General features: G+C 45.0%; 1 protein-coding gene across 1 annotated transcript in view; it reads right to left on the bottom strand.

Annotated features, from left to right (window-relative positions):
* The window catches only part of MTCH2 (mitochondrial carrier 2), a 63,415-nt gene that overhangs the window by 13,983 nt on the left and 21,504 nt on the right, over positions 1–27,928 (bottom strand). Inside the window, exons 2-6 of the mRNA XM_068260394.1 lie at positions 19,032–19,116; positions 16,138–16,244; positions 11,607–11,645; positions 9,046–9,102; positions 5,111–5,168 (exon numbers count right to left, since the gene is read on the bottom strand). Of these exons, the coding sequence (XP_068116495.1) occupies positions 5,111–5,168; positions 9,046–9,102; positions 11,607–11,645; positions 16,138–16,244; positions 19,032–19,116 (346 nt within the window). The remainder of the gene's footprint in view (positions 1–5,110; positions 5,169–9,045; positions 9,103–11,606; positions 11,646–16,137; positions 16,245–19,031; positions 19,117–27,928) is intronic.

Below are 27,928 nucleotides of genomic sequence, written 5' to 3'. Positions count from 1 at the left end.
GACCACCTGTCATCAAAATTTGCAGATGCTTATACCCCTGAACAGTCATTTTGAGACATTTGGTTTCCAGACTACTCACGGTTTTGGGCCCGTAAAATGCCAGGGCGGTATAGGAACCCCACAAGTGACCCCATTTTAGAAAAAAAGACACCCCAAGGTATTCTGTTAGGTGTATGACGAGTTCATAGAAGATTTTATTTTTTGTCAAAAGTTAGCGCGAATTGATTTTTATTGGGTTTTTTTTTACAAAGTGTCATTTTTCACTAACTTGTGACAAAAAATAAAATCTTCTATGAACTCGCCCTACACCTAACGGAATACCTTGGGGTGTCTTCTTTCTGAAATGGGGTCACTTGTGGGGTTCCTATACTGCCCTGGCATTTTAGGGGCCCTAAACCGTGAGGAGTAGTCTAGAAAACAAATGCCTCAAAATGACCTGTGAATAGGACGTTGGGCCCCTTAGCGCACCTAGGCTGCAAAAAAGTGTCACACATGTGGTACCGCCGTACTCAGAAAAAGTAGTATAATGTGTTTTGGGGTGTATTTTTACACATACCCATGCTGGGTGGGAGAAATTTCTATGTAAATGGACAATTGTGTGTAAAAAAAAAAATCAAAACAATTGTCATTTACAGAGATATTTCTCCCACTTAGCATGGGTATGTGTAAAAATACACCCCAAAACACATTATACTACTGCTCCTGAGTACGGCGGTACCACGTGTGGCACTTTTTTACACCCTAAGTACGCTAAGGGGCCCAAAGTCCAATGAGTACCTTTAGGATTTCACAGGTCATTTTGCGACATTTGGTTTCAAGACTACTCCTCACGGTTTAGGGCCCCTAAAATGCCAGGGCAGTATAGGAACCCCACAAATGCCCCCATTCTAGAAAGAAGACACCCAAAAGGTATTCCGTTAGGAGTATGGTGAGTTCATAGAAGATTTTATTTTTTGTCACAAGTTAGCGGAAAATGACACTTTGTGAAAAAAAACAAATTAAAATCAATTTTCGCTAACTTGTGACAAAAAAATAAAAATTTCTATGAACTCACCATACTCCTAACGGAATACCTTGGGGTGTCTTCTTTCTAAAATGGGGTCATTAGTGGGGTTCCTATACTGCCCTGGCATTTTAGGGGCCCTAAACCGTGAGGAGTAGTCTTGAAACAAAAATGACCTGTGAAATCCTAAAGGTACTCATTGGACTTTGGGCCCCTTAGCGCAGTTAGGGTGCAAAAAAGTGCCACACATGTGGTATCGCCGTACTCTGGAGAAGTAGTATAATGTGTTTTGGGGTGTATTTGTACACATACCCATGCTGAGTGGGAGAAAGATCTCTGTAAATGGACAATTGTGTGTAAAAAAAATTAAAAAATTGTCATTTACAGAGATATTTCTCCCACCCAGCATCGGTATGTGTAAAAATACACCCCAAAACACATTATACTACTTCTCCTGAGTACGGCAATACCACGTGTGGCACTTTTTTGCAGCCTAACTGCGCTAAGGAGCCCAAAGTCCAATGAGCACCTTTAGGCTTTACAGGGGTGCTTACAAATTAGCACCCCCCAAAATGCGAGGACAGTAAACACACCCCACAAATGACCCCATTTTGGAAAGTAGACACTTCAAGGTATTCAGAGAGGGGCATGGTGAGTCCGTGGCAGATTTCATTTTTTTTTGTCGCAAAGTGTCATTTTCCGCTTACTTGTGACAAAAATTAATATCTTCTATGAACTCACTATGCCTCTCAGTGAATACTTTGGGATGTCTTCTTTCCAAAATGGGGTCATTTGGGGGGTATTTATACTATCCTGGAATTCTAGCCCCTCATGAAACATGTCAGGTTGGTCAGAAAAGTCATAGATGCTTGAAAATGGGAAAATTTACTTTTTGCACCATAGTTTGTAAACGCTATAACTTTTACCCAAACCAATAAATATACACTGTTAAGGAAAGGTGGGGGGAAAGGCTGCGCATCCCTAAACACATGCTGCAATTGAATGGTTAATCGCATAGGCATACACCGCCTCTGCCAGACTGAAAAATGCATGCCCTGCATCCAAGACAAGTGCTAACATTTATTAAACTAGGAGGTACTTTAGCTTCCAATATGGTTTGCATGCAAAGTATATTATACTAGACACTTGCGCCACGGTGAGGCAGACCTCCGGGCAAGTGACCTAACCTAAATTTAAAACCTCGGGAGCAGCTAAGCAGAAAAAAATGTGTAACTTACATTTGGTAGAACAGCGAGGAGAACGCCAGCGCATACCACTAAGGCTGCACCTGAAATGACCACCAAATTTAGGTTAGGTCACTTGCCCGGAGGTCTGCCTCACCGTGGCGCAAGTGTCTAGTATAATATACTTTGCATGCAAACCATATTGGAAGCTAAAGTACCTCCTAGTTTAATAAATGTTAGCACTTGTCTTGGATGCAGGGCATGCATTTTTCAGTCTGGCAGAGGCGGTGTATGCCTATGCGATTAACCATTCAATTGCAGCATGTGTTTAGGGATGCGCAGCCTTTCCCCCCACCTTTCCTCAACTTTGTAACTATGTAACTCTCAGGTTAGCTGCTCCCAGCCCCTCCTCCTGAGTTTCCTGTTTGCATGATTAGTAGCAGATTTGCATATGATTTGCATCTGAATTGAATGCGAAGTGTGTAGAAAGTCTATATAGGTGCTACACACTGAGCTGGTGGTCATTTCAGGTGCAGCCTTAGTGGTATGCGCTGGCGTTCTCCTCGCTGTTCTACCAAATGTAAGTTACACATTTTTTTCTGCTTAGCTGCTCCCGAGGTTTTAAATTTAGGTTAGGTCACTTGCCCGGAGGTCTGCCTCACCGTGGCGCAAGTGTCTAGTATAATATACTTTGCATGCAAACCATATTGGAAGCTAAAGTACCTCCTAGTTTAATAAATGTTAGCACTTGTCTTGGATGCAGGGCATGCATTTTTCAGTCTGGCAGAGGCGGTGTATGCCTATGCGATTAACCATTCAATTGCAGCATGTGTTTAGGGATGCGCAGCCTTTCCCCCCACCTTTCCTTAACTTTGTAACTATGTAACTCTCAGGTTAGCTGCTCCCAGCCCCTCCTCCTGAGTTTCCTGTTTGCATGATAAGTAGTAGCAGATTTGCATATGATTTGCATCTGAATTGAATGCGAAGTGTGTAGAAAGTCTATATAGGTGCTACACACTGAGCTGGTGGTCATTTCAGGTGCAGCCTTAGTGGTATGCGCTGGCGTTCTCCTCGCTGTTGCGCCAATAAATATACACTGAATGGGGTTTTTTTTTAATCAAAAACATGTTTGTCCACATTTTTCGTGCTGCATGTATACAGAAATTTTACTTTATTTGAAAAATGTCAGCACAGAAAGTTAAAAAAATCATTTTTTTTGCCAAAATTCATGTCTTTTTTGATGAATATAATTAAAAGTAAAAATCGCAGGAGCAATCAAATAGCACCAAAAGAAAGCTTTATTAGTGACAAGAAAAGGAGCCAAAATTCATTTAGGTGGTAGGTTGTATGAGCGAGCAATAAACCGTGAAAGCTGCAGTGGTCTGAATGGAAAAAAAGTGGCCGGTCCTTAAGGGGGGTAAAGCCCACGGTCCTCAAGTGGTTAAAGAGTGTGATTTTAAAACTGCAAATGTGACAGAATGATGAAATGTTCTATAAAAGCTATATATCTAAAAATAAAAATATGAGACTTTTCTTTGCTACTAATGTTCTATTCGTTATCCGTGCTACACATACAATTCATTATATCATAAGATTTGTTTTGGGTTTTTTGCTTCATGTTTGCTTTAAATGTTCAGTACTATGTTTTTGATGGCCGTATCACCGTGATGGTATTAAACATTCTGTACAATGTATATGTGATGTTTTGTACCATTTTCAAGTTTTAAAATAAACCGTATTTTTTGTGTGTGCCACAGTGCTATTGTTGAGATTGTCTAGTGACTGGCCATGAATCATTCATTTCCAACATCTCTTACCTTGTGTATATACAAGGCTATATTGTCGGGTACCTTATATACTCATGTATTGTTGGGCACCTTATATACTGCACAAAAATATGCTTAGAAACGTTACCCCCTCAGCTTATATGCGAGGTAGTGCAGCAGAATGGATGGTGGAGCAGGCTTTGTTCCTGGCAGAGGAGAGGAAGGATCCTGCACTAGTGATGCTGCTCTTGCCAGCTGGTTCCCTGCTGTGTCCGTGCCCCCCATCCCCTGCAACATGGTGTGCAGAGTGCACTGCTCAGGACTACCTGTGTCCCCTGGCTTGTAAAGCGGAGCATGCAAGCAACATGTCAGCGGTGCAATGATCGGGGATTCTTCCTGTGTGGCAATCGCCGTGTCTCATATCTATAACGCCATGCATTCAGGTCTTGAGACACAGCTGTATCATTCTTGGGGCACATCTGACTATGGGCAGGGGGGCTGACTTGTACTGGGGGTACATCTGGCTACTGCGGAGGCTATACTGGGGATGGGGCTTATGCACAAGTCAATCGCTTTTTTTCTGGTTTCTGAGGGAAACGTGGGTACTTTGGCTTATATGCGAGTATATTCAGTATGTGTTATACAGAGAAGCCTTTTGGGTTCCATTTGTTTCAGAAGTTAAAAAAATAATAAAAACGTAAGCGGAAATAATCCTTGCAATATATATGCCTAATGAAAGCACAATTTCCTTTTAAAGGAAACCAGAGCTGTGGAAAATCAAAGAATCAATACTTACCCGGGGCTTCCCGAGTCCCTTGGCGTCCTCCGTATGAGCAGAAGGCCGCGACTGAGCCTGTTACCGGGGCTGATCGTGGCTGAACGGCAGACCACGGGAGTATGACGAGGTACTCACAAGTGCTTATGGGGCTGGAGGAAGCCCCTGGTAAGTGTCGATTCTTACACTTTAAAATTATACACTGAGACTGACAATAACCTGACAATAACCTGGTCTCTAAATATAAGAGGAAATCTGCAACACCAGAGGGGAGGGGGTGTCACCTTCCTCTCCACCAGCACTGCGAGAACTTGTGACATCTGCCTCTTGCCTCCCACTACCTCTATCCACAGAATAATATTCCACAAGCAGTCTTACATACCATGGAAAGGGTGAGTGATTAGCGTAGCAGCCGAACGAGCAACCATCTCCTGTGTCGTCTGCAACATGAAAGGAAATACAATAATAGTAAATTAAAGAGGCACTGTAGTGACATAGTAGAATGCAGTAAATTATTCAGGATACCCACTTATACAGTAATTTTCCGGATTTCAGCATCAGAAACACTTCCTACAGCTATATATTACAGTATATTGCTATGTAGCCTCCCTCTCACAATGATGCTTAGCCTAGACCGTTAACCTATGCAGAATTCTCCTTCCAGAGCATTCTGGGAGACAAAGCATTATTTTCACTGGCTTCGGAATTCTCAAAAACAAATATTCCAAAGAGCTGCAGGTGCCAGGACTAAAAATGGCACCAACAGCGATAAATGTCAGTGTAAATCAGGGTGAGAAAAGATTTTACAATGGGCAAACACTGACTAACAATTTATAAATTTATATTGTAAAAAAAAAAAAAATCAATTTTACTCAATACGTTATTTTCACTACAGTCCATCATGAATGCGGCAGCCAGAATTATCCACTCCTCCCATCGCTTCACCACGGCAGATCCTCTCCTAGAATCCCTCCACTGGCTTCCTATCCTGTCCAGAATCAGATTCAAGATACTGTGTCTGACTTACAAATCTGTCCACAAAACCTGTCCAACCTACATTTCCGATCTTACTCAGAGGTACACACCTAGCCGCTCACTCCGCTCTTCCAATGAACTTCGCCTAACCGCCCCCCCCCCCCCCCCCCCCCGCATCACCCAGTCCCATGCACGCCTCCAGGACTTCTCAAGAGCTGCTCCAACACGATGGAACTCCCTACCTCCACCCATTAGGGCAGTCCCCTGATTCAACATCTTTAAGAAGGCCCTCAAAACTCACCTTTTCACTCTGGCCTACTACCCCTTACAAGTGCCCTAAACCCACAGCTGAACTCTGGTCCCCTACCTTTCGTGTCCCTACCTCTCCCTCTAGATTGTAAGCCTTTGGGCATGGTTCTCCTCCTTTTGTGTCCTACCTGATCATGCACCTCCATTACTGTGAACCCATGCTATGCACTTGAGTGAACCTAACTTGCCTAATCTCCATGCTCCCCTCCAGTGACTGACTAAGCATTACTTGGTACTCATACTGTGTTGCGTGATCTGGTTTTCTTGTATTCCTGTGTTGTCGTATTGCTGTATGTCACCCCTAAATATTGTCTGTAACCTAAATTAATGTCCAGCGCTGCGTAATATGTTGGCGCTTTATAAATACAATAAATAAATAATAGTTCCTTAAGAACAAAACGAAAAATAATTTTTATAGCTTTCTCACCAGTTTTCACCTTATCTATGCTACATTTTTAAGCTCCCAAAGAGCAAAAATGTAATATAATTAAGGTAAGAAAAATAAAATTGAAATAAAGTTAATCAGTAACAACTTACTGAGTTGAGCGATTATTTTGCTTGTAAATGTGCTGAAATGTTATTTTTATTACTTAGCTGATAAATACGTAATTTATTCGAAGTTTTGTGAATAGAGTCCAGTGTGTGGAATGAGCTCACCCCAGCAATGAGCATTTACAATGATCCCATTGATTTTAAGGGCCCATTTCCACTTAAAAACGCCAAACGCTAGCGCTCAGCTGTAGTGATTTTACTGCGATTAGCGCTGTAAAAATCACTGTACACTTCCGCAATTTCAGAGCGGTCAGCGCTTTATAAGCACTGTACCATGATTGCTGCCGAATTGCCCAGAAAATGCTGCAGGTAACACGGTTGCAATTGGCGCTAATCGCAAAACACCCGTGAACTGTGCCAATCGCGGCAGTGAGAACACTGCCACAGGGTTACATAGCACTAGCACTTAAAAGTGCTAACGATTTAGCGATTAGCGGGAATGACCCGCTAATCGCTTAGGTGTGAATGGGCCCTTAATGAATATTCTTTACTCGCAGCTATATTCCCATATTTTCTTGGCAAGTGTGATAAAACAGCGAGACTAAGAACGTTGCCGCAATGTTTGCAGCCAAGAGAAGAGAGAAGCATTTTTTTCTAATACAACAGGTTGCTCCAACCAAGGGGAAGAAGTTGGGGATTAGCAAATCAAAGCTTCATCAGCTGATCCAGTTAACCAGCAACGCTCATTATTATGCGATTTGCTAGACTTAAAGTGGAAATGTTTTTCTTTAAAGAGAATCTGTAACGTTAAAACGTCCCCTGGGGGGTACTCACCTCGGATGGGGGAAGCCTCAGGATCCTAATGAGGCTTCCCACGCCGTCTGCCGTCCCTCGGGGGTCTCGCTGTAGCCCTCCGTACAGCGGTGACGTAATATTTACCTTTGCAGGCTCCTGCGCAGGCGCTCTGGCTGCTTTCGCTCCGAAGGAGGCGGAAATACCCGATCTCAGTCGGGTCCGCTCTACTGCGCAGGCGCAAGTCTCCGGCGCCTGCGCAGTAGAGCGGACCCGACTGAGATCGGGTATTTCCGCCTCCTTCGGAGCGAAAGCAGCCACAGCGCCCCCGCTGGAGCCTGCAAAGGTAAATATTGAATTGAACAGTCGGCACAGTCGCCGGCTGTTCGGAGGGCTGCAGCGAGACCTCCGTGGGACAGAGGACGGCGTGGGAAGCCTCATTAGGATCCTGAGGCTTCCCCCACCCGAGGTGAGTACCCCCCAGGGGATCTTTTTGTCGTTACAGAGTCTCTTTAAAGGTTATTATGATATCTTTTAGAGCAAGGAGCAATAAGTAGTTCTGAGTTCAGGTCTCCTTTAAAGGGGAACTGAAGTAAGAGGTATACAGAGGCTGCCATATTTATTTCCTTTTAATCAATACCAGTTGCCTGGCAGCCCTGCTGGTCTATTTATCTGCAGTAGTATCCGAATAACACCAGAAACAAGCATGCAGCTAGTCTTGTCAGACCTGACTTTAAAGTCTGAAACACCTGATCTGCTGCATGCTTGTTCAGGGGCTATGGCTAATAGTAATAGAGGCAGAGGATCAGCAGGGTTGCCAGGCAACTGGTATTGCTTAAAAGGAAATAAACATGGCAGCCTCCATATACCTCTCTCTTCAGTTCCCCTTTACGGTCCACCTCCTGGAGATGCCAATTAGTAAGTAAGAATTATTTTTTTTTATGAATAGGAGCGTCTATCTAGGACATGACTATACACCATAGGCCCTCCTGGGAACTATATTTGGGGATCCCTCAAGCACTGTACTCACACCACAGAGTAAGTTAGATACTTACCTCAGCAGGCGGAAGCTTCTGGATGATCCAAATGGCGGGTCTGCAAGCTGCAGCAGCGGACCAGAGAATGCCATGGGGAGCCTCTATAGCAGTGATGACTAACCTTGGCACTCCAGCTGTGGTGGAACTACAAGTCCCATGAGGCATTGCAACATTCTGACAGCTCTAAGCATAACTTGGGGAGGCAGATGCATGATGGGATTTGTAGCTGGAGTGCCAAGGTTAGCCATCACTGCTCTATAGGACCCAGAGGCATCCCTCTTCTTAGGCAAGTATGTGTTTCTGAACCCAAGCTTTGGCTAGTGTTCTCTGGGCCTGTTCCCACTCTCAGATGCAGCAGAGATATTTAGTGTGTGCATATTTACTGCATATCATTTTGTGGTATATTAAAGAATTCCAGGTCATTTTGAGTAAAAATTCCAGAAGAATGCATTACAATGTGTCTATGATTTTTTTTAAATGTACATGGAAGCGTAAAATGCACCAAAATACACAATGCAGTACTTTCACGTATTGGATAACAGAAGTCCACATGGGAGCGCCAATATGTGACTTTAATGGGAATTGCTTGTGAATTGCAAAACAGATTGAAAAATGCAAGAAACAAAAAAAAAAAAAAAAAAAAAGTGTAAAGCAGCAACAGGCCAAAAACGTTTGTCAGTATACTACCTTATGCCATGCCGCTTATGCTTACCTCTTTAATAACATGGTCAAGAGAAGAGCAGCTTTCTTTCTGTTCAATTCCAATTTCCTGCACAAAAATAAAAGGCATGCGAGTTCAGAACTATTCTGAATGGGGCAGGATCAGGCGGAAGCAGGAAATTTGGGCGCTTGCGGCTAATGGATAATTTGGGTGCCCCAGACATGCGAATGCAAATATCGGCTATTGGGCGCCAAAAGCAGAAATTTGGGTGCCCGATAAATAGCGGCCGCTGGACCAGTCCAACTGAAATGTTTTTTTTTTTAAATTATCGTTTGGAAATTTATCGTTTCCCAAACTAGAAATGCATCATTTTTGAAATGTATTGTTTTTTGTATTTACATTATTTGTGGCAGGGGTAGGGACGTGGGGGTGGTTAAGGTTCAGCATAGGGATAGGATGGGGTCTTATGCACAGGTGGGGTAATTAGTGTCTCTGCTAGGTGGATTCCATCTATCAGAGACACTATTACCTACCTGTGCATAGGTGAGGTTGCCTGCACAACATGCACCACTGGGGAGTCACAAGGACAGGTTTGAGAAACACTAGGTTAGGCGTCAGGAAGGGGCGGTTTTAAAGTTGTTTCAGGAAAGGGAGTTTTAGGGTTAGGCCTCAGGAAAGAAGAGGGGGTTTAGGGTTAGGCCTCAGGAAGGGGGGTTTAGAGTTAGGCCTCAGGAAGAGGGGGTTTAGAGTTAGGCCTCAGGAAGAGGGGGTTTAGAGTTAGGCCTCAGGAAGAGGGGGTTTAGAGTTAGGCCTCAGGAAGAGGGGGTTTAGAGTTAGGCCTCAGGAAGAGGGGGTTTAGGGTTAGGCCTCAGGAAGAGGGGGTTTAGGGTTAGGCCTCAAGAAGAGGGGGTTTGGGGTATGGCCTCAGGAAGAGGGGGTTTGGGGTATGGCCTCAGGAAGAGGGGGTTTAGGGTATGGCCTCAGGAAGAGGGGGTTTAGGGTATGGCCTCAGGAAGAGGGGGTTTAGGGTATGGCCTCAGGAAGAGGGGGTTTAGGGTATGGCCTCAGGAAGAGGGGGTTTAGGGTATGGCCTCAGGAAGAGGGGGTTTAGGGTATGGCCTCAGGAAGAGGGGGTTTAGGGTATGGCCTCAGGAAGAGGGGGTTTAGGGTTGGGCCTCAGGAAGAGGGGGTTTAGGGTTGGGCCTCAGGAAGAGGGGGTTTAGGGTTGGGCCTCAGGAAGAGGGGGTTTAGGGTTGGGCCTCAGGAAGAGGGGGTTTAGGGTTGGGCCTCAGGAAGAGGGGGTTTAGGGTTGGGCCTCAGGAAGAGGGGGTTTAGGGTTGGGCCTCAGGAAGAGGGGGTTTAGGGTTAGGCCTCAGGAAGAGAGGGTTTAGGGTTAGGCCTCAGGAAGAGGGGGTTTAGGGTTAGGCCTCAGGAAGAGGGGGTTTAGGGTTAGGCCTCAGGAAGAGGGGGTTTAGGGTTAGGCCTCAGGAAGAGGGGGTTTAGGGTTAGGCCTCAGGAAGAGGGGTTTAGGGTTAGGCCTCAGGAAGAGGGGTTTAGGGTTAGGCCTCAGGAAGGGGGGTTTTAAGGTTAGGCATCAGGGTGGGTGGGGGTGGGGGGAAACCAACTATTATTTAATTACTATATGCATCAGGCCCCAACTCACCACTTGGGTGCCCGATTACCGATAATTTACATAGGCATCTGTAAGATGCCTGCTGATCCCCACGGCCAAATGACCTGATCCATTTCACGGGTCCTGGCACCCAATGCATGAACTTGGCGGAGTATTGGCTGAGGACATTGTTCTCTCCCTCTACCTCATCACCGTGCACCGCTGCTTTGTTTCTTCAACCCCCTCCATAGCAACAGAATGCGTCGCTAGCCTGAAGGCTAGCAATGCATCTTTACAGAGGTCAGCCCAAACAGTTGCCCAAAGGAGGAAGTCCAGATTTCTGCTAGGCCACATTTCTCGTACATGTGTACCTAGCGTTAAAAGGGAATGTCCAGGTAGAAAAAAAATTACATACTTATCTGGGGCTTCCTCCAGCCCCTTGAAGCCAACTTGTCCCTCACATCTCTGGTCCCAGCAGCCCGGGGTCCCCGCCGGTGTAGAGGCCGACCTCGCAAGGTCATCCTCTACTGCGCCTGCGCCACATTCGCACGTGGGCTGGAGTGTACTGCGAGGTCGGCCTCTGCACCAGCGGGGACCACGGGCCGACGGCTGGGAGCGGAGCTGCTGCGAAGGACATGTCGGGTGCAAGGAAGCCCCATGTAAGTAAATGTCTTTTTTCTCTCTGGATATTTCCTTTAAGGTGCATACACACATTCAATTCTAATCGGCCAATGATTGTCCAATTTTACCACATCCATGAAGCGTGTGAGCCAACAGAGTTTGAATATTATGAACAGAATATGTAGGTGAACTCTCATACTACATGGAAGTGGTAAAACGTGTGTCCGCACTCAAAGAATTGCAGGTAGTGCTGAACTAGTTAGCACTAGCACAGCACTTTTTCTAGATATAGTAAGGCTTTAATTGAAAACCATAGTGGACTATACAGTAAAAATATTTACAGTGTTAAACTTCACAGTAGGAACCAGGAGGTACTTACATCGACCTGATCCTGATCTTGGTTCTGATTCTGGTAGCACTAAAGACAGAATACATAAAAAAGAAAGCAATTATAAGATGTTCTGAAACATCTCACAAACCAAAAATGTCCAACTATGAAGGTCCCTTATTCGAACCATCGTCTACCGTTGATGGAAGGACATGTTCTGGGGATCAAAAACGTATCACCTGCGGAATCAAAATTTGTCTAGGAAGGAAATTTTTTTTTTTTTAAACAAATTAGGCTTTCTGCGGGTGATTTTATTATTATTATTATTATTTTTTTTTTTTTTATCACGGCAGTTAATTTTCTATGCATTTCACAGGGAACGCCATTACTGCCACACATCTGGTCAAGATCTTTCCAGCTTGTTTGATTAACGCATCCTACTGTTTTTAGCCCGAAATCAATCACATCATTAATCAGGTGGACATGTTCCGTCACCCAATATTCATATAAAACTTATTGAATCGGTAGACATATGGGCACCTTAACAGTACTGGCTTTATTGCAGCAGGTGCCAGACAGCTGCTGAAGAGCAACAGTTGCACTTGAGTGATGCCAATTCTGCCTAAAAACCTCTTGTACTGAATTACACTTCCAGCCAACACAAGTGAGATCACAAGGCTCAGACCCATTAGCATCATATTGAATTTCCATCATTCACAGACACCTGGGAATCGCTCAGCCTCAAACCCGAACTCTCAGCTTGCAGCGCTGGTAGAACATCAGCTTCATCTCTAGTCTGTATTTGTCCAGATCTAGCAGGCTAATTACACAATACATGAAATATATGAGGTGCAAGGCTATACTTTCCAATCAGGAAATCAGGCCAAAGGTTGCATTCCTTTCAAGTAAACCAGAGACGGTACACACTGCCTTATTTATATTTACCTGGGGCTTCCTCCAGCCCCATGAGGTGCGTGGACTCCCTTGCCATCCTCTCTGGCCGCTCCATTCTCCCGTAGTAGTAGCCGCCGGTATCGGGGCAAATAGTCCTCTTCTGTGCATGCAGGGGCCAGCCGCACGCACTCCCCCAGGAGCGTCCGGTGCAGGTTCAGATTGCAATGGGGGCGCTCGCACGGCAGGGCATGCGCAGAAGAGGATGATTGGCCCCGACTAGACATACTGGCACCTACGACGGGAGAACGGAGCAGACGAGGACGACGCGTGAGAGCCCGCACACCTCATTGCTTTGGAGGAAGCTCCAGGTAAGCAGGGCTGTGGAGTCGATACAAAAATCTTCCGACTCAGACTCCTCAGTTTATGAAACCACCGACTCCAGGTACCCAAAATTGCTCCGACTCCTCGACTCTGACCCCACAGCCCTGCAGGTAAGTATAAATATTGCAGTGTGTACTGTCTCTGGTTCATTTCAAAGCAAACCTATGAGGTCTGCTACAGCCAATTTTGAATACTTACATTGGGAGGGGGAAACCTCTGGGTCCTAGAGAGGCTTCCCCGGTCGTCAACCAGGCCGATCCAGCAATGAGACCCCCAAATTGAGAGTACACTGTGCCTGTGCAGTAGCAGGGACCCATTCAGGCTTCGGCAGAAAAAGATGAGCCCGATCGGGTCTGTGCTACTGCGCATGTGGCTTGTGCATGTGCAGTGGCATAGATCCAATCAGGCTCTGCTTTTTCCGCAGAAGCAGGGCCGTGCTACTTGACAAGCAAGTTTTCAGGGATCCCAGCGCTGGAACGGTGGAGGACAACGGTGGAGCTTCTCCAGGATCCAGAGGGTTCCCCCTCCCAAGACAAGAAACCTAGGGCTGTTTTTAGGCATAGACAAACCAGGCAGATACCAAGGATGACAACTGCATGAGGAGACACGAAGGAGCTATTCTTAGCAGACTGTTCTTTGTGGAATTCTTATACACAACTGCTAGTTCTATTAAGACGGGTATGAATGTTAAAGAGAACCTGTACTGAAAAAAAGAGCCCCTGGGGGGTACTTTCCTCAGGATGGGGAAGCCTCTGGATCCGATTGAGGCTTCCCGCGTCCTCCTCCGCAGTCCCACAGTGGTCTCTCTAGGCCGCTCCTAATGGTGGCCATGTAAATATTTACCTTTCCTGGCTCCTGTGCAGTAGTGGCTATCTGCTCTGATCAGGTGGAACTAGCCTATCCCAGTAGGGCCCGCCCTGCTGTGCAGGCGACTTGCATAGTAGACTACAGCGGACCCAACTGGGATCGGCTAGTTCTGCCTGATTCGAGCCGAGAGCCGCTACTGCACCTGCACTGGTGCCGTGGAAGGTAAATATTGCAGGCGCTACTGCACCAGCGCCACAGCCTGACAATTTGTCGGCTGTGGTTTCGGATGGGCCTAGAAAGACCACCAAGGGACTGCGGAGGACGGGGAAAGCCTCAATTGAATCCAGAGACTTCCTCCTACTAACGTACGTTACCCCCCCAGGGTCCTTTTTTTCAGTACAGTTTCTCTTTAATTTTAACACCCTGGACCATATTGATGAACATAAAGGTTGCCTGAACAGCATAACAATGAATGGCAGTTACTGTTCATGAACTAATTAAGCATACATTGTTTTGATTTGGTCTGTATTGATTATTACAGCTTTTCTGGATTTCCAGGAGATTGTTGCTACCAGTATCTTATAAATATGCTGGATAGTGTACTGGGGTTAAGGGCTCTGCCTCTGACACAGACGACTAGGGTTTGAATCTCGGCTCCTCCTGTTCAGTAGGTCAGCGCCTATTCAGTAGGAGACCTTGGGCAAGACTCCCTAACACTGCTACTGCCTATAGAGCGCTCCCTAGTGGCTGCAGCTCTGGTGCTTTGAGGCCACCAGGAGAAAAGTGGCATATAAATGTTCTGTCTTGTCTTTTTTTTGATGAAGTAGCTACACACCTTTCTTAACATTCATAGGAAGGATTTGTTATGTGGTCTGAGCGAGTTTGAGCCTGAGAGGTATATCTGATATGGTAATAATGCAAGTATAGACTTGTTTTGAGAGACAATATATTTGTATTTAACATATCAATTCATCATTATAATCTACAAAGTCAATTAAAAAAAAAGAAACGAAGCGAGAAGTATATGGAGGCTGCCATATTTATTTCCATTTAAACAATACCAGTTGCCTTGCAGCCCTGCTGGCCAATTTAGCTGCAGTAGTGTCTGAATCACACCAGAAACAAGCATGCAGCTATTCTTGTTAGATTTGACAAACATGTCAGAAACACCTGATGTGCGGCTTGTTCAGGGTCTATGCCTAAAAGTATTCGAGGCAGAGGATCAGCAAAACAGCCAGGCAACTGGCACTGCTTAACCTCTTGACGACCAGCTAACGCCGACCTGCGTAAACTGGTTGTCTGCGGGTTTCCATGGAAACGTGTCTCCGTGAACTGCCTGCGAGCCTTCGATCGCGGCTCGCAGGCGAAATGTAAACACGCGGGGAAGAAATCCCCGATGTTTACGGCGCTGCAACTGCAGCAGCGCCATAAAGGAGATCAGCGATCCCCGGCCTCTGATAGGTCGGGGATCGCCGCCGTCTGATAGGCTGAAGCCTATCAGAGGCGGTACAGGACGTATCGCCGTCCTCTACCGCCCACAGAGCCAGGGAGAGGGAGGAGGGAATAGCGATGCGGAGGGGGGCTTTGAGGACCCACCCCGCAAGGCACAGCAGAGCGGCGGCGATCAGACCCCCCAGCAGGACATCCCCCAGGTGGGGAAAAAAGGGGGGGGGGGGGGGAAGTCTGATCGCCCTGCCTGCAATACGATCTGTGCTGGGGGCTGAAGAGCCCACCCTGCACAGATCAATGGGAAATCACTTGGTCGGCAAGTGGTTAAAAGGAAATAAATATGGCAGCCTCCATATAACTCACGTCAGGTGTCCTGGTCTCAATTCACTAAGCAGTTTAGATCAGCCTACTGATGGTTTTAGTCTACTGATGGTTTGGTGTAAACCAGCAGTCACAATTACCAAATGTTTTAGACCTGATTTAGACCTGGTCTAAAACATTCGGGAATTAAGTTTCATTACCGTACGAGGTCTAAAGATACCATCAGCTATGAATGACATCCTTCTCCTCTGACGAGCTCTCCTCTGGATACAATTAAACTCCTGCATAATTAATTCAAAAAGCTCCATCCTCACGTCTAAAATACCTCACAGAAGTACTTTACCGACAGAAATCAGCTGGTCTAATCCATCAGAAAAAGTGGGCGTGGTTACTCCTTGTTTGCCTTTGTGAATTGTGTAATTACTGAATGTTTTAGACCAGGTCTAAAACATTTGGTAATTATTAGTGAATTCCCTTTTGATTTACACCAAACCATCCGTAGACTAAAACCAACAACAGACTAGTCTAAGCTGCTTAGTGAATTTAGGCCATTGTAGGCTACAAATGTCCTATTCATAAGTTTAGGAGGCAGGTAACGGCTGTCTTGCCTTGGGTGCAAAACTGGCCAGAAACAGCCATGCGAGTTCCTCATAGGAGCACTTTTTTCCCTACAGGTACACTTTAAAACAGGTTTTATCTGTTCACCTTGGAAAAGTATAAATCACTTTACCTGCAGTACTTTGCTGTGTACCACAGTGCCCACTGCTCCCGCACACAGACGTGGGGTCAAGCCCTTGAAAAGTCCTTTCTTGCCATCGATGCTAATGATGTGTTTTGCTGAAAAACAATGACACGTTCTAATAATCATCTTAGTCGTGAAAAGAGAAAGAGAAATAAACTTCTCATTAGTGATGAGCTGGGAAATTCAACAAGGTAGTTTTTCTTAAAGCGGTATTGTCACCATAAAAATCAAATTTCAACAGCAACTGGTCTGATTGTATTAAGTGCTAAAGATGCTAATCCTGCATTCAAAACTTTTTCTGCTGTTATGGTTTGGAGTTATCACATACTTTAGGAGCACTGGCCCTAGTGCCAAAAAGTTGAATGATGGGAGTTATTTTGAATGCTGGGAGTTCTTTTTATCTATAATATATTCCTCCTCTTCCATTTATTTCCCTGTCTAGCTGATCACTTGTGTTTACAAGCAAGGCTGAGGTGACTCAGTGATTGGATGTGTAAATAAAAAAAACCACTCTGGGAGGAGGGCAGCTAATGAATACACAATTGCCAAGAGAAGGGAGGAGGTGGAAACAAGAGTCAGGGAGGCTATGATGTCAGCATTAAAGAGAACCCGAGGTGGGTTTGAAGAATATTATCTGCATACAGAGGCTGGATCTGCCTATACAGCCCAGCCTCTGTTGCTATCCCAAAGCCCCCCTAAGGTCCCCCTGCACTCTGCAATCCCTCATAAATCACAGCCACGCTGCTGACAAACAGCTTGTCAGAGCTGGCTGTGTTTATCTCTATAGTGTCAGTCTGCTGCTCTCCCCGCCTCCTGCAGAACTCCAGTCCCCGCCTGCATCCCTTCCCTCCCTGCTGATTGGATGGAAGGGACGGGGGCAGGGACCGGAGCTATGCAGGAGGCGGGGGAGCAGCTGAGACTGACACTACAGATGTAAACACAGCCTCACAGCACGGCTGTGATTTATGAGGATTTGCAGAGTGCAGGGGGACCTTAGTGGGGTTTGGGATAGAAACAGAGGCTGGGCTGTATAGGCAGATCCAGCCTCTGTATGCAGATAACATTCTTTAAACACACCTCGGGTTCTCTTTAAGCTTGGCAAGATGGCCACTGCCTAGAGTAGGATTCTCTGTTTTTCCTTTATAAAATTCACAGGCATCGTTACGTGGATAGCACAATACATCGGTTATGAAAGTAGAAGTAGTATTTATCTACTTATATATGTGTTTTTTTATTTCTAGGTTAGCATGGGTGTTGCTTGTTCTTTAAGCACATCTGAAGTGGATTTAAATAAATAAATAAATAAAATAAAAACACAGGTACTCACCAAAAGAGATGGAAGGCTCTGGGTCCTACAGAGCCTTCTCGTTCCGCTCATGGTACCTTCGTTCCAGCGCTGACACCCGCATACAAATCTGCAGCCACGGGAGGCTTTGGAAAGCTTTGGGAGCCCAAATGCTCCTGAAGACAACGTATGTGCAAGAAAGCGTGCTCACACATGTGCAGTATGGAGTGGACTGTCTTTGGGAGCACTCTGGCTCCTGAAACCTTCCAAAGCCTCACAGAGGAGTATTCGACTGATATACCACTTACAGGGGTTACAGCGCTGGAAAGAGACAAACCGTGAGAGTAACAGGAAGGCTCTATGGGCAGTTTTCCCAAACGATGTCCTCAAGGCCCACCAACAGTGCATGTTTTGTATAAATCCACAGAGGTAGTTAATCAGCTCTGCTGAGACACTAATTACCTCACCTGTGATTGTATGTGGTTTCCTGCAAAACATGTACTGTTGGTAGGCCTTGAGGAATCCACTTCAGATTTGCTTTAGCTCACCCCCAAGGGTTTTTAAAAATAATGAAAATGTATTTCATTTTTCTATTGGAAGGTGTATAATATGGTATTTGGGTGCGATTTTACTTTTTGGCCACAAGATGGAGATACAGAGTTAGTGTGTTCTAAAAATAGAAGACAGAAACAAGTGTTTACACTGTTTATATTTGTTTATATACAGGGACGTAGATACTCATGCTGGGGGAGGTGAAGTGGTTATCAAGTGCACATATTCAGTTACTGTTGTCCACAGGGATCAGGAATCTATCCCACGGCAACAGTTTGGGGCCCGATGCTGACAGATGTGTTGGTAACGTGTACCTGAAGGAGGAAAAAAAAAGGCCCCTAGATGCTACTTACCTTGGAAGGGGGAAGCCTCTGGATCCTAAGCTAGTGGCTCTCAGAAGATACCAGACCCCGATGTCCCCGGGGCCATTGAAAGCTGGTGAAAATTCTGAGTTCCCCATAAATGAGACTTTTTTTAATTACCGTAACGAGTATGTACAGTGTGACGATAAATGGATGTACAGTATGTTACAGTTTGTGGCCGATGCATTGTGTATTGTGGGTTGGTGGCAAGCCACAGGGAGCAGCATTCAAGACTGAAGTTTCATGTGAGATTCCTTTACGTTTCTCTCTACAGAATGTGACTTTATCCTATATGGTGGGCGGAGCTTCTTATGGGAGTGTGCATAGGTGGAGTGTGAGAGTCTCAGGAACTATTGGTGTGTGTGTGTGTATGCAAAGGCCAAATATGGCTACCCTTGTGGGAGTGTGTGTAGGAGGAGTGTGTCTCTCTAAGCGTGTGTCCGCGTGTGTGTGCGTGTGTAGCTTAAAGATGGCTGTGGACACTGAGGACCTCTGTATTCTTCCACTTCTGTTCTCTCCTGAGCAGGGCTGTGGAGTCGGAGTAATTTTGGGTAGCTGGATTCGGAGTCGGTGGTTTTTAATAAACTGAGGAGCCGGAATCGGATAATTTTTGTACCGACTCCACAGCCCTGCTCCTGAGGACTACACGATACAAGATATCTAGATATCGTTTCCTTGCATACCATAGGAGAAGAGGCCGGGAAGTTGGTAGACCTGACGTCCAAAAAGGTTTCTTCCTAGAGTGGGTGGCAGTGGCTCGTGTCCCACCTAAAATAAAGAGAGAATCCATCAGCGTCAGTTATTTCATCACTACTTACCCCACAGGCCCTTAAAGAGGAACTGTAGCGAAAATAATGAAAAAAAAAATTCTCATTTTTTTACAATATGCATTGAACAAACTGTCAGGACAATGGTCATGACATCACACTGTGGGAGGGGTTTCACCACAATATCAGCCATAAAGACTCCCCCTGATGATCTATTTGAGAAAGGTAATATTTTCTCCTGGGAAAGGAGGTATCAGCTACTGATTGGAATGAAGCTTGGTTAAAGTTCCTTAGCAACGGCAGCTCCATCTTCTAAATCCAGGCAGCAGTAATTTAATTTTTTTCCACACACATTGTATATATGTATATTCCAACTTCCATGAAAGTTTGATACAAATTGTATGCAGCTTAGAACTTGCCTAAAGAGAGGAAAGCCTCAGGATTCCATTGAGGCTTCCCTTGGTGTCCCCCCTAATTTAGCACACCCCCCTTCCACATCGGGGCCACGCTCCTCTCCTGCTACAAGCACGACCGTGTAGTAGCCAAGCGAGCATAGTAACACTGCGCATGCGGTCACGCTGATGGAAGAGGAGGTGCATGGCCCTGATATGATTGCCGACAATTCCTTTTTGCCAATCTTCTGGGGGACATCAGAGCACCGAGAGAAGCCTCAACTGGCTCTGGCCTCAACTGGATCTTGGGGCTTCCTTCTCTTTAGGCAAGTACAGATAGTCCCCGGTTAACGAACGAGATAGGGACTGTAGGTTCGTTCTTAACCTGAATCTGTTCTTAAGTCGGAACATTGTGCCATCTCTGTCCCCTGTACCTCCTCTGTTCGTAAATCTGGGACTACCTGTATCTCATTTTATACCTGAGCTTCGGCTCAGGATCACTTTCAAGGACAACTAAAGTGGGAGGGATATGGAGGCTGCCATATTTATTTTCTTTTAAACAATACCAGTTGCCTGGCAGCCCTGCTGATCTATTTGGCTGCAGTAGTGTCTGAATAAGACCAGCAACAAGCATGCAGCTAATCCTGTCAGATCTGACAATAATGTCAGAAACCTCTGATATGCTGCATGCTTGTTCAGGGGCTATGGCTAAAAGTATTAGAGGCTGAGGATCAGTAGGACAGCCAGGACACTGGTATAGCTAAAAGAAAATAAATATGGCAGCCTCCATATTCCTCTCGCTTCAGTTGTCCTTTAGGCCCCGTTCACACCTAGAATCGCAAAATGCTAGTGATTACCGCCAGTGTTTTGTGGGAGTGATTTTTCCGCGTTAAACGTGAAAAAAAAAAACAAAAAAAAAAAACACTGGATGAAGTAGCGTTTTGGGAGTGAACGTAATTAGCGGTTCTATACATACTAATTGCGATCGCTCCTGAATTGCCGGCAAACCGCTGCATGTAACACGTTTACGGTTAACGCTAACCTCAAAATGCCGTGAACACTGCCATAGGGTTACATGGGCTTGTGGTTTTTTAAAAACCGCTAGCGGTTTGCAGTGAGCAGGAATTGCGCGATTCCCGCTCAAGTGTGAACGAGCTCTTACTCGAAGTGATCATGCGAAAGGCAAGAGCCGCACATGTTTTTGACAGTAGCCAGTTTCAGGTTATACTGTCCAGGTAATGATGTTGTTATTTATGATGTAGATCTACAGATGTGATAAAGAACTCTGCGCTATTCCCAGTTCACAGACTGGAAACTCATTAAAGCATTTTATGCTGATACAAAGTCATTAAAAATCCTCACCCAACATAATGTCCATTGCTTATTTATGTAAAGCAGCAATTATCACAATGTGGCTGAGCGAGGGAAAGGAAAGCAATAATATCAACGCAATCGGCAGAAAAAGCCACAGCATTCATCACAAATGTTTCCCCACATCTTTGTTGCAGAGCCGGTTTTCGTCTGTGTAGAAGCCTCCTTCCCCCCAGCCAAGAGCCCATATAAAGGCCACTCATTGCAGCACTGACTGTCATTGCTATAATCTATAATGTTTTTAGAGATTCACTGTGTGACTTCCCACTTGCAATGTGACTTGTGCAGATTAAGCAATCAGCAGCAGCAGCCCCACCCACAGAGACTTCTGGTCATGTGATAAAAATTTCCTGACAACACTTAGCTGCAGATGTCTCATTTCACACAAAAAGGTAACATCTGCACCCCGATGATTAAGCTACAATGGGATTCGAAAGTTTGTGCAATGTTGTCAATCGCCATGATTTTCGTGTATAAATCCTTGGTTGTTACGATAAAAAAATGTCAGTTAAATATATCATGTAGGAGAGACACAGTGATATTTGAGAAGTGAAATGAAGTTTATTGGATTGACAGAAAGTGTGCAATAACTGTTTAACTGCTCAAAGACTGTTCGACGCCAATGGGCGTGGCCGCGGCGGCAGCCCCAGGACCGTCCAACGCCAATTGGCATCAGGTCCTGGAACCGGCTACTGAAGGATCTCTTTCTAGGGGGCGGAGCTCCGCCCCGTCTTCACTTGGGAGACTGTTAGATGGCGTGATCGCCATCTATTTACATAATGCAGTGCTGCGGTCAGCAGCAGTGCTGCACTGGGGACAGCCGTGTTACACAAATGTCCCCCTGGGGGACAAGAGAGCAATCGGCTCTAATAAGCAGAAGCCTATGACAGCCGATCGCGTGATTGGCCGGTTGGGAGGAGGGAGGGGTAAAAAATATAGAAAAAAAACAGGAACATAAATATTGATTAAAAAAAAAACAAACAACTGGGGGCGGTCAGACCCCACCAACAGAGAGCTCTGTTGGTGGGGGGAATCACTTGTGTACTGTGTTGTGCGGCCGTGCAGCTTTGCCTTAAAGCTGCAGTGGCCATTTTAGTAATAATCAGCCTTGTCTTTAGGGGGGGTTTACCACTGTGGTCATCAAGTGGTTAAACAAAATTAGGCAGGTGCCTAAATTTGGGCACCAGAAAAAAGAAATGAAATCAATATTTAGTAGATCCTCCTTTTGCAGAAATTACAGCCTCTCAACGCTTCCTGTAGGTTCCAACGAGAGTCTGGATTCTGGTTGATGGTATTTTTTTTAACAGTGTCTGCTACTGCATAAGCATAGCCACGCAAGTGCATCACAGCCAAACTCCTGCATAAAGATGAGCGCTTTAGAGGTCTTCAAAAAGGGTCCTATGCAGCGGTTTCCAGGAGGACATCGGGAGCATCTGGAGGACACCGAGGTTTCCTACTACCTAACTACTCGAGTATCTCATGTTTTTCCTTTAGGTTTGCCTCGGGTTCTCTTTGAGGTACATGAAGATGCAGTATGATTGCTGCTCGCAGTGATCAGGATACGAGTCTTAGGTTGAGAGTACAGGGCCGAGGGATGACAGTGCAGCACAGTGGAGCAGCTTCCGAAAGGAGGAGTAAGGTGGAGAACAATACTCAGTACTCAGCCAAGATGACCCCGTACTCAAGATCTTTCAGCGACACATTGGGCCAGTTGTGATGAGGTGTGACAAAACTGCTGGGAAGAGCCTAGTGCGGAAGGAACTCGCAGAGAGGTGGTGTGTGAGGAGAGGGATTAGCACACATCTCGGCGGTCAGCCTGGGAGACCGCGCAGGGTAGAGTCCTGCTCCTAATACGCCACAAGCCTGATTATACTGCTGTACGTGTGTGTGCAATATTTTTTGAAAAGTTCTTTTTTAGCAGATATATTGCGCAATGAAAGGGTTTTTGCTTTTGATCGATCTACGGAGAACCACTAAGTCTGCATATGTTATGGTGACTTGACTCAAAGAGGAGTGCAGTATTCCGTTGTTGCTGACAAGGAGGAATCGCAGCAGGTGAGGGGGAGCCTATGTAATGCCCAACAAGCTTCAGTAGACTACTGTAACCCGTAGTTTTTACACCAATAGCTGCGTTTCATTCCATGTGAGGTGAGAGCACATGATCGGTGGAAGATTGACAGTCACATAATAGATGTTGAAGCGCTATCTGGAAAATACTGTGTATAAACTAGACTGTTTTTGTATCCTTTTAGCCGATTATTATTTTGTACCTTTTTTTGGCCACATATTGCACACATTTTTGTATGTAAAGCAGAGAAGTGTTTTGTGGTGGGGTGTTGAACATCGTATATTGGGGTACATGCGCTGTATTATTGATCAAATCACCAGTATTAAGGGCAGCAGAATACAGTGCATTCTGCAATTGGTGCGGTACAGGTAAATGGTAATGCATGTTAAGCAACCATATCCATATACCCTGGGTTAAACTAAATGCTCAACTCGCGGTACTTTGCTGCCCTTAGCACCAGTGATATTGCTGAAACTGCAATTTTACCACAGGTTTGTCCATCAGGCCCCCCCAAGAGATAAACATATGGTAGATACATATAGTACTTGTCCTAGTAAGAAATTGTCTGAAGTTCCTTTCTACTTTCCTGCATTGAAAGTTTTAAGAAAAAAAACAGAGCCGTTATCTCTGCAAATGAGCAAGTCAAATACAGCCTGATGTCCTGAAGAGTAAATAGACAGAAAAAAAACACTTCTATTTGGCTGAGAAAACGCTATAACCATTTTAGAGCAAAAAAGTTCAAACGCTCCTGTTTGTATTGAAACTAAAATGAAGCAGATACAGTATTACATCAGATTGTCATGGCTGCTGTTTAGCATCTCGGGGGGCTGTCTGTATTGTTCCTAACTCCCACGCCCATTGGGGTGTAGTTTGCAGTAGTCCCAGGCGGTGGGAGTGCCTGTCACCTTGCCTGTTTTGCGCACCCCTATGTGTAACTGTTGTTTAGAATGTAGTCTTAAATTTAGCCGCTAAACTAAAAATCCAAATATGATTTTGTTCTAGGTTAGTAATGTTCTATCTATCATTAGCACTACACACAGCATTATCTTCTATGCTTATTATTTTCAGTTCAGGTTCGCTTATAAGTATGTATTGCCCAAAAAATGATCTTTACAGATGTGTTAGGGCAACAGTTTCATGTAGCTTTAGTGCCCTTTAGAGCTAGCAAGCTATAGTTATAATTTTCACTTTACTGCTACAGTAAAGCTCTGCTTCAATGTACAAACATCTTAACAAAATATGTGCAGAAAACTAAATGAGGAAGTGTTGATTCCAATTTCTGCTTCCAGTTCCTACGCTGCCGGAAGACATGTAATTGAAGGGTTCGAAAAACCCCACACATTATAAATAGACTATTTCCGCCACCTGCCAAATGCACAGTCCAAAATATGGATGTCATCGTAACCCTTTCATGGGCAGACCGTGAGGGATTTTCATTATTATGCCTCTATATAGCAGTGATCGTTTCTGTTGCGCTATACAGAGAATATTAACAGGAACCAGAAGAGAGACACGTATGGAGGCTGCCATATAGGTTTCCTATTAAACAATGCCAAATCATTTCCTGGTTGTCCTGCTCATCCTTCTGGTTAGTAGTGTTTGAATAACACACCTGAAATGAGCATCCAGCTGATCCAGTGAAGGTCCATACACACTACGATTATTCCGAGGACCGGCGATTTTTTTTAAGCAACGAGTGAGTTTCTGCGATCTCGCAACGCGGGTACAGTGGCGCTGTTTCACTAATGATTGGCGAGGCGCAGCGTCATCTACCGTCACAACGGAGACTTCTGCACAAAGTACAGCAATCATTTGTGCCGTCGCGTGTTCCCACTGGTAGGAAGATGGATTGGGGAGCTTCGTTCGTTGGGAGGCGTCACTGTGAGGTTATTTATATAGTGCCGACATCTTCCGCAGCGCTGTACAGAGTATATTGTTCTGTCACTTAAAGAGAATCTGTACTGAGTAAAAATATTTAAAATAAACACACGAGGTAACTTCAAATGAACATTACATAGTTACCTTGCCATCAGTTCCTCTCAGAAGCTCACCATTTTCTTCTGACAATAATCCCATCCAGTTCTGACAATATTTTGTCAGATCTGAAATATATCAGTTGCTGTCAGTAAAATATCAGTTGCTGTCAGTTATAGCTGAGAGGAAAACTGATGTACCAGGTAATGTCCATGTTTCCCTATGGCTCCAAGTGGGCGATGTTACAGTTTAACTGTGTACTGACCAGAAAGCGGTTATGGGTAATGGCCATTTTCAAAATGGAGGACGGAAAATTCCCCTGATCACAGTGAACAAACAGGATGCGGGATAGGAGAAAGAGATTGCTAAGCAGACTACACGGGGGGTAAGTATGACTTGTGTATGCCTATTTTGACTTTTAATTTTCAGTTCAGGTTTTCTTTAACTGTCCCTCAGGGGGGCTCATTGAATTGAATCCCTCCCATAGTCGTATGTATCGTAGTCTAAGGCCAATTTTAGGGGGAAGCATATTAACTTATCTGTATGTTTTTGGGATGTCGGAGGAAACTAGAGTGCCCGGACGAAACCCACTCAGACACGGGGAGAACATACAAACTCCTTGCCATGGCTGGGATTCAAACCAGGGATCCAGCGTTGCAAGGCATGAGTTGCCCATGTTCCCTGATCCATTGTCAGGTGATAGTCAGCTGATCTGCGTGCTTGTTCAGCATCTATGGCTAACAGTATTAAAGGAAGATGCTCAGCAGGACAGCCAGGCTATGTGCATTTTTTAAAAGGAAATACATATTTCAGCCTCCATATCCCTCTCACCTCGGGTTCCCTTTCAACAATCCACATCACTTTCAGAGGCAATTTTTACAGGAATACCAGAGAAACCTAAAAAAAAACATGCGTGCCTCACAAGTTCCTCCTGCAGCAAGCATGCCTTTAGAAGCTGTAAAGAGCAGTCAGCGCAAGATGGGTTAACAGCATGATTATATGGTATGCTGCATTCCGGGGCCCCGTATCCTCTGCTGCGGCCAGCAGCATTAGAAGATCACAAACATCAGACAAGTCTTCAGACTCTTCCTGCAGCTCCTCGGAACAGCAGCGATCAGGTAGTGTGCTTCATTACTAAACGCAGGGATTTTCCTGAGTGTATTGTAACTGATGTTGGAGGGACAGAAATATGGTGGCTGCCATAAGCAAACTGCTGAGCCGTTACCCTGGTCCTGGTTTTATCCCAACCATAGTCAGTCAATGACCTGGAGACAGAAACTAAATCAAAACACTTGAAGCGAGAGAAATAAGTAAGGCGCCACTGAGTGACTCTTAAAGTGGACCTGAACTCTTGCACTGGACAGAAGGAAAACAGAGAGAAATGCACCCTATATGTATTTAGAGCATTTAGTCTGTCTAATGCCCCCTCATCTGAGGCTAATCACAGCTGTAAGTTGATCTCTCAGCTGTGTCAGCTGGCTGCCTCGACAGAGCGGCTAATTTGTTAACACAGGGATGACAGAAGGAAAACAGAGAAATGCACCCTGTATGTAGAGTGTAGCCTGTTTAATTCCCCCTCATCTGTGACTAATCACAACTGTAATGTGATCTCTCAACTATGCCTGCCGACTGCCCCGGTAGTGCAGCTAATTTGTAAACACAGAATGTTACAATGTCTGCTTCCATGAAAGCAGGAAGTAGACACACTGCAGATTTATTGCAGGATTTGTATCAGCTGTAACAAAGATATGTTTTTCTTTAAAGGTTATTATGCTGTTGCTTATCTTTTAGAAAAGAGAGGAAGTTCTGAGTTCAGGTGCCATATTTATTTCCTTTGAAATAATGCAAGTTGCTTGCCTGTCCTGCTGATCCTGTGAATCTTCAACTTTAAGCCATAGACCCTGAACAAGCATGCAGATCAGGTGCTCTGACTCAAGTCTGTCTGAGCTACATGCTTGTTTCAGGGTTGTGATTCAGACACTACTGATGCCAAAGATTAATAGGAATTTATTGTCCTGTTATTTAAAAGGGAATAAATATGGCAGCCTCCATATCCCTCTCACCTCGGGTTGTGCTGATCATTTTCCTCTAATAGCTTTAGAGTTACTGGCTCAGGCGATTTAAAAGTGACCAGGAAAAAAAAAACACACAAATCCAGGCACATCGCCTCTAGTTAGGATATTTAAATAAGTAATTTAAGGAAAGGGAGGAGCTAAAGGGGGCATGGCCAGAAAAGTAGCAAAAAAAAAAAAATCAGTAACCCTTCGCACTCTCACATGCAAATGTTCAAACAAATGCATTCACAGATTCACTCATGCAAGCACAACTGTTATCCCTACAGCTAAGTTAAAAGTCGGGGTCTTAGTTCACAGAAGAATGCATTCCTATGCTTAGTCACCTATACTGCGCAGAAGTACCCAGGTAAACATAGGTGTCCTAACTCTAGCCCTGTAACATGCATAGTGCAGACATGCAAACACATTCATTGCATCAAACCTATCAATGGATTAGGAGCACACATCCTGACGCCCTCTCCTGGGACAGATAGTGCATCTTACCAATCGCACAAGGGAGCGGATGTTATGTATCCACCATGCACATACACCAACATAAGCTGTGTGCATGCTGACAAAAAACACAAACAGGGGAGGGAGGGAGTGCACTAGATTAAAACCCTGGCCACAGAGGTCAGTAACAAGAAAAAAAAAACACACATAAATCCAGGCACATCGCCTCTAGTTAGGACATTAAATAAGTAATTTAAGGAAAGGGAGGTGCTAAACGGGGTGTGGCCAGAAAAATAGCAAAAATCAGTAACCCTTCGCACTCTCGCATGCAAATGTTTAAACAAATGTATTCACAGATTCACTCATCCAGGTACCACTGTTAGGACACCTATGTTTACCTGGGTACTTCTGTGCAGTGTAGGTGACTACGCAAAAGAATGCATTCCTTTGTGAACTGAGACCCCGGCTTTTAATTTAGCTGTAGGGATAACAGTGATGCCT

The sequence above is a fragment of the Hyperolius riggenbachi genome, chromosome 11 (assembly GCF_040937935.1).
Source record: "Hyperolius riggenbachi isolate aHypRig1 chromosome 11, aHypRig1.pri, whole genome shotgun sequence".
NCBI classification, from domain to species: Eukaryota; Metazoa; Chordata; class Amphibia; order Anura; family Hyperoliidae; genus Hyperolius; species Hyperolius riggenbachi.
Note: the sequence above shows the minus strand (reverse complement) of the source record. Positions and strands in the feature narration are given on the sequence as shown.